Source organism: Leptinotarsa decemlineata, unplaced genomic scaffold, assembly GCF_025532065.1.
Source record: "Leptinotarsa decemlineata unplaced genomic scaffold, Ldec_3_MD MMD2_tig00026316_RagTag_RagTag, whole genome shotgun sequence".
Classification (NCBI taxonomy): domain Eukaryota; kingdom Metazoa; phylum Arthropoda; class Insecta; order Coleoptera; family Chrysomelidae; genus Leptinotarsa; species Leptinotarsa decemlineata.
In genome coordinates, this window is record NW_027412685.1 from 1,651,045 (window position 1) to 1,658,481 (window position 7,437).

General features: G+C 32.3%; 1 protein-coding gene across 3 annotated transcripts in view; it reads right to left on the reverse strand.

Annotated features, from left to right (window-relative positions):
• The window catches only part of Ypel (Yippee-like), a 180,474-nt gene extending 173,286 nt beyond the window's left edge, over positions 1 to 7,188 (reverse strand). For 2 of the 3 annotated variants that reach the window (XM_074181817.1, XM_074181819.1), the window contains exon 1: positions 6,996 to 7,188. In XM_074181817.1, the coding sequence (XP_074037918.1) occupies positions 6,996 to 7,007 (12 nt within the window). In that variant the 5' untranslated portion in view covers positions 7,008 to 7,188. The remainder of the gene's footprint in view (positions 1 to 6,995) is intronic. The other variant, XM_074181818.1, reaches the window with a different exon arrangement.
• Between the last annotated feature and the right edge of the window lie 249 nt (positions 7,189 to 7,437).

The following is a 7,437-nucleotide window of genomic DNA, read 5'->3' on the forward strand; positions in this document are numbered from 1 at the left end:
TAGGAATGTTCCAAATTTGACCTCGGTTTCATTCCAACGTTGATGTCAAAAAGAAATGTAATAATGATCAGTTCTGAATTTATTTTTATGGGAAACTCATTCTGAGTTGAATGTTTTGAAGTTATCTGAATATTTATGGTAATTTGAAGCGTCGTTGTTCTTGAATACATCACTCATTCAATCAGTCAACACACGACAGATCCTTATGAGCGCTCCATCAAGTAGGTCGAAGAATCAGTGATATCGATTGAAAATGATAAATATTTGAAACAGTAATGATATTACCATGATATGATCAAAATCGAGATCAAAATACTCTTATACTCAGAAATATTATTGCATTTAAACAAAAACATTATTGTCAAGGTTGTGATTCTACATATTTTATCATCATGTTTCTCATCTGTTTAGTATAATTTCCGTACGCCACTGCAAGCGATAGATTAGGGCGAAAATGTTAGTCAGTTTTGAGAATTTATTGTCTACTATTTTGAAATTATAGTAGAAGTATTTACGAAGTCAATTCGAATGGCGTAAAAACCAAATGGTTACCGAACGTCGGCAGTTTATTTGTATGGAATGAGCGGCGTGGTATAATTTTTTGTCCAATCATTATTTTTATGTGGGAGGTTTTATATGGTATTAAATAGTAAATTAATCAGACCCAGTAGGTACATTAGTATTCCATTTAACTGTTCGGATTTACTTCTTACAGACTATACATGCGAAAATTATTTTTAGGGCATCATTATAATCTTCAGAAAACATTTCGGACATTGCCAGGGCCATTAAAGACAAATCTAAAAGTAATATAATTACCAAAATTTTTGTATTCTCCTCAATCCTCCACAAAAAGTCACACCTGACGTTCAACCACTCAATTATATATGTTTACTTCACAATTAAACACATTCAAAACTTCTTTCATGAACCTGTAGTTCATTATTTCTACTTCAAAAGATAAAACTGCACTGTTCATTTTAGGTTGGTAATAATAGAATCAACAAGCTGCTGGAGATCCAACACCAATTCAGATGTGAATTCGAATGATATCTCTAGATGACGTAGTTTCCATAATGAATTTTTTTTTATCAAGGAAGAGTTCATATACGTTCCGTAAGGAATTTTGCATTCATAATTGCTATATTCGTAGAGGAGGTAGTTTCAGAATTAACGTATAAAATAGACATAACATAATAATAGATATTCAATTTTCTTACGGATATAGAAAGTGCTTGTGCATTGGATCACAAGATCTGTCTGTATCACAAGATCCTTTTTTTGAAACTTCTGTCCAAGGGTACCGAAAATTATGATCTATGGCTCAATCAATTCGGAATGACTTCTAGCAAGTTTTTGAAAAATTTCAAGAGGGTCTTGAAAAAATTGCAAAAGTTATAAACAATGTGTCACTTTTCATATAAAACGTTTTACATAATGTTTTACAATGTTTTAATATTTTTCTATTTTTGCGTTTAGTGACATATGGTTGTTTTTGGTTTTTTTTTAGTATTTAAAAAAATATTGTAAAATTTGTTAAAACAATTTGTTTATTGAATAAATAAAGAAAATATAAATTAAAAAAAGTTCTTTTTCAGAAAATAGAAATTATTATTTTAAAAAAATCATTCCTTAATATTCATATTTACTGGCAAAAAAAATTGTTAGTCAACAAATGCGTTTTTGAGCAATAAAAAAATTTAAGAAACGATGTTGTTTTTAAAAGTTATAATATTCAACACTTATAAAAATCCATCCCAAAAAATTTAAAATATCTTATAAACAATACATTTGTTTATAACAATTTTATAAACAGAGCTAACAATTATGAAAAATCATTTTAATGTAACTTAAAATAATAAGAAAACGAATAGATTTTAATAAAAAAAAGTTCATTGCTTTAATTAATTTTTTTACTTTTTTACGTCTTTGATTATAAATGAGAAAGTGGAAAATCATTTTTTTTTAATTTTTCCAAAGGGAATATTTTTTGAAGGCTTTCAAGGAAAGCTCCAAGAAGTGAAAAAAATTGAGGTTTTCAGTACAAAAATTATCAGAGTTTTTATGTGAATTTAAAACTTGTAAAAATTAGTTAATTAACTAAAGTGGATGCGGGACGCGCATCGCCCGCTATTAGCGCTATTGTCGCCTATAAATTAAAATTATACATGTAAATTATGCTACCGGGAGGTAGCACTTTTTTTTTAGTAAATTTCCTCCTCTTCAAGGATTTATTTTCAAATTTCGGATATCTTTAATATGTTCCAAGATACTTGCAAAAAACCAAACACCCCTTTTTTACTGAATTGTTTATAATTTTTACAATTATTTCGAGTCCCTCTTGAAATTTTTCAAAAAGTTGATAGAGGTCATTCCGAATCTAATGAGCCCTGGATCATAATTTTCGGTGCCCTTGGACAGAAGCTCCAAAAAGGATCTTGTGACCCAGACTATACTGCCACTTTGTTGAATTTGAAGGAAAAAACGGATATCACTCTAACGCAAAACATCGTGAATGTAACCTTTTGAGTCATGCACTCATTTAGTCAGTTGAATTCCCATTACCGACAATTGAATAGGGATTTCACTATTGAATTGTGAATTTTTATTCAGTAACTATATTTGTGAGAATGCTTTTATTTGCCTTAGCCAATGTAATCGTCAAATGATCTGACTGAATAAATATTAGGTATTATTATAATAGAAAAATTACAAAAAGTAATGAGCATGTTTTTTGTAAGTTTCATTAAATAAATCAACATTTATTTTTCTTATATTACCAATTGATAAAATTGCATACTTTGTGATTTATTATTACTTGAAATTCACCAAAGAAGATTTCCCAGAGTAACGGATATGGGTAAAAAAGAAATAGATAGCGTTTCGATTCCAAAGATAAATTTGTTTTCATAATCTTAACAAAGACTACTTGCGGTAAACTGTTGATGTATATGGAATTTAACTAAATGATTCAGAAGTTTGCTTTCGCTATGAATACCAACGTGGGAACACATTTTCGTGAAACTTGTCACGTACATCTCTTATTAGAACTCGCTTGGACAGCTTAACTCATACAAATTTTTTTGAGGGCACATTGACATTGTGATTTCACAATATTAGAATTGAGTAACCGTTAACCAGCTATCGCACCCCTACGAACGACAACACTCAGAAGTTGAAACTTGTGCGAGCTAAGGACTAACGAGGTCTTACCTTTTAACGTGTGATTCGTAACATGTATATATCGAAAAAAAGGTGCGTTCCTGAAGTAACGGATACATTCATTTTCTGCGTCATTATGAATGCAAAAATCCTGAAACAGCTTTATTTTTATAATTGACAATATACTTTTTCAATAAAATCATTCAACTGCCTCATCAATCCCCTAGAGGTTATAGGTACCCCTATAAAAATTTTAAATGGAAAAGGGTATGGGGTAGGGTTTTCAATTCTAAAAAAATTTAGTTGTTCAGTCTATTATTGATACCATTGAACAAAATAAAATTTAACGCTTTCAACAATATTTGAAATGATAACAGTCCAAAGCATATGCTCAAAATGAAAACCGTTCATCTCCTGACAAAAAAATAGGCATTATTGGAATTCTTCGACAACATTTTGCAACATATCTGCGCTGCTTTGATTGATTTCTTGCCTGATGCAATGTTTAAAGACATCAATATTAGTTGGTTTCCTGTTGTAAATTTTTTATTTCAAATAGCCCCACAAAAATCATGTGGAGTCAGATCGCAAGAACGGGCTGGCTATTCAATTTAGCCACGTCTACCGATCCATCGACGGAGAAAAACTTGATTCGGATAATCTCGTACCGCTTCTGCATAATGTGGTGTAGCTCCATCGTGTTGAAAACATATTTGCGGTGTTAAGTTAATACGATCAAGAAAACGTTATCGTAAATCAGGTATTAAAACATTCCTGTAAAAAATCCAAGCAGCTGACTCCAGTTACTGTCCCCTCAAAAAAATATGGTCCAATTATTGTGTTCAGTATCCCAGCTCAAACGTTCATTTTAATGAGATACTGAGTGTGATCTTTCCTCATCCAGTGCAGATTGTGCGTACTCCAATACCGACAATTTTGCTTATTCACCGTTCCATGTGAACCATGTGAGATACATGTATTTGTCTCATGGGCAAAAAAAAATTTGGGAATCGGAATCGGATTCCGTTAACATCTGATCCCATTCATTATTCCACAAAATTCTAATCTACAATCAGGATCATCTTCATTCAATTCTTGATGTAGTTGACTTTTATATGGATGGTACATATGTGTTTTCGAAATTCTCAATACATAAGTTTCACATACATCATTATCACCAGCTACTTCTTCTGTAGGTGTCTATGGGTTTTCCTCAAAAGATAATAAAACATCCAATTTCTTGTCGTCGTTCAGTTTTGATCTCCCAGCTTTGGGAAGATCTTTGACAGTTCCAAATCCACGAAGTTTTTGTTCTGTTCTACTCACAGTAAACTGGGAAATGTGATGGTCGGGATACTTCTCATACCTCAGATTGTGTTCTTATTTTATCACCTACCCCACCCAATATCTCAATTATTTGGGTCTCAGATAGGCGCATTTCGAAATAATTCACAAACAAGTTAAGAAATGTCTGAAGAAAGGATTAATATCAAAATACAATAAAAAAAATTGGAGAGGTCTGACATTCAAATTTAACAAATAAAAACATCCGATGCTACTTTTTTAACAAAAAAATAACTAATAGACAAGTGAATCGTGACAGGTGTTTGTCCCGAGGAAAATCTATTTGTATAAAATAAAATTAATACATTTCATTAAAAATCAAAAATTACCATATGGCCTACTAGAGAATTGGAAACCTTTTCAAACGAGATATCACACGCTGCCCCTTTCTATTAATTTTTTAAGGGTAGCCATAGCTTCTAAGGGAGTTGATGTGGCAGTTGAATAATCTGATTGAAAAAGTTATTTTCAAATAGAAGAATTGACCTGTTTCAGGATTTTTCATTTGCATTGATAAACACGTAGAAAATGAATTTATCCGTTACTTTAGGATCGCACTGCATATGCAAATATATTTTAGGGGTTGCGGAGAAGGGCAATGTTAAATTTTCTGAACACCAGCTGTACCTAGACTTTCATGATCTACAAAATCGAATATGCGTCGTGTAAAAATGGAATTTTAATAACTAATTCAATGTGATCAAATTACTTTCATTCGCAATCCTCACAAATTATTCCATTAACCCACTACTTTTCAGATTCTATCGTCTTGTCGTTTAGGTTACCTAATACTTGCTGAAGTGATGTTCTTTCTTTTCATGACACCCAATAAACAATTTTGTTTCCCGTATTTGTTTATACAGGTCGTTTATTATATTCTTTTTACATAATTTGTGTTCTCCGTGAATTGTTTGCCTCCTGTGATATAACGCCTCACATTTACTTAATTTTGTTGCACTGCCTGCAGCTAAGGTCTCTGTTATGAGGCCCTATTTTTTTCAGGTGTCCTTTTAATGGGCAATATCCAGTGAGTAGCCCTGTAATTGTTAGATCAGTCTTCAGTTCTCTTCTCGGATGGTCCCTTTATAAAGGTTCTAGATCAGTTTGGGATCTAGTATGACTCCCAGATATTTCACTTGCCGTGACAGTTGTATTCCTCCACCTTAGAGTATTAGAGGTCCTAGTCCCTCTTTATTGATAATTGTACTTCCCTAATTCATACTAAAGAGTTTTAGCAGAGGGTTTATCTCCAAGATGTTTCTACTATCAAAAATTTACTCTACTTATGTTTCATTAAATCCTATAAAAAATATGCGGGCTTATTCAGTTAGAAAGGCACGAAAATGGCTGTAGTCAAAACAGTATTAGGTATTGAAGATGTATGAATCCTGTAAAATTAGAACTGCTAACACAGCCACGAATAACAGGAGAATGAGAGTTTTATTGACATTCTTCATTTAATTTATCTTATTTGGAAGTTTCGTATCACAGTAAACATGAAATTTATACGATAAAAAAGCTATTTAGAAGAACAAAAACGAAACCTCGTTCCAAATATTGTTTTCTACTGTTAATTTTGGGTTAATACCGTAATATATATCGTAAGTTTGGGTCTTAACCCAAATATATCCAAAGCAAAAAATGATTCTTCAATATAAACCCTCTATTCCTATTTCCGCTTCTGTTTTGTTGTGAAAGTATGTTAACCTGAAAGGTACAGATGGTTGCCGATTATTCACTAGAAAGTAATTTTGTATCAAGGACAAAATACAATTCAACAATCTATTCTTGTGCGGTTTGTTTATAGTATAAAAAATTAAAAATGAGGTGTAGAATAAATAACTGTAAGTGATCCACAGGTATATTCTAACTAGAAACATCCTGTATATCAGTATTGCTTCGCCCACGTTTTTACCGCGAAGAGGTCAACAATCTACCCCCATTGAACATCTTTGTAGAACCAATTTTACCAACCATTACAAAAAGACACATTTTGGGACAAAGAATATTCTCTCTTCTCCATCCCACACACGTGCAATACGGCGCAAAACAGAATGAGCAAGGAACAACTTCGTGAACACTTGATCTGCAAGTTGAACAGCTAAACAGCTGACTTCCATAACAAAGAGATGGATGGATGTCTACCCAGTATCATATTTTAAGATACAGTTACTTACATGGACTGAATCATTGATCATGTTTGGACAAATTTGTGAATAGAATTTTGATGATAAACAAAAAATGAGGTAAACAAAACTCAAATCAATGAAATACCTTATAAGTGATAAAAATCTATCTACTCTTTCCAACATGATCCGGCCGTTCAATAACATATTCGTTGGTGCTTAAATCCCTATGCAAGGTGGATAAAAGAGGTGTACAAACAGTGCAATAAAAATAAAAGTCTACAGGGTATAAAATGGCAGCCTTAATTTCAGGTAACAAAGAAACAAAGCGAAAACGAACTAAAAAACAATGTGTCGACTCACTTTTGAAATCATGCGTGTATATTGTGGGATTTGGAGACTATCAACAGCAAAATCTTCGCAAATCAATGTTGTTGTTTGATAAAAAACACTAAATTACAACCCGACTTTCCGAAATCTAGCTGAATGATAACGCATGTCAATACCCGAACGCATTCGATGTACTGAAAGCACAGTTTCAGATCGTGCCGTAAACAACAGTGATGGCAGCAGGGTAGCCAGTGCGCATATAAACAAATGAATGCGTTGCAGGCGCGATAGCCACGTTTCTCTAAAAACGACAGATATCAAAAAAAACCTAAAAACAAAATGATATTGTTATAGTCATAATTATTTCGCCAATGTATTTTTTATTTAGGTTAATTTTGGTCTATATATGGGTATTTGTGATATGAGTGGTTGATCAGTGAGCAGATTAAGATTTTTTGGAAAAACAAAAGCAACA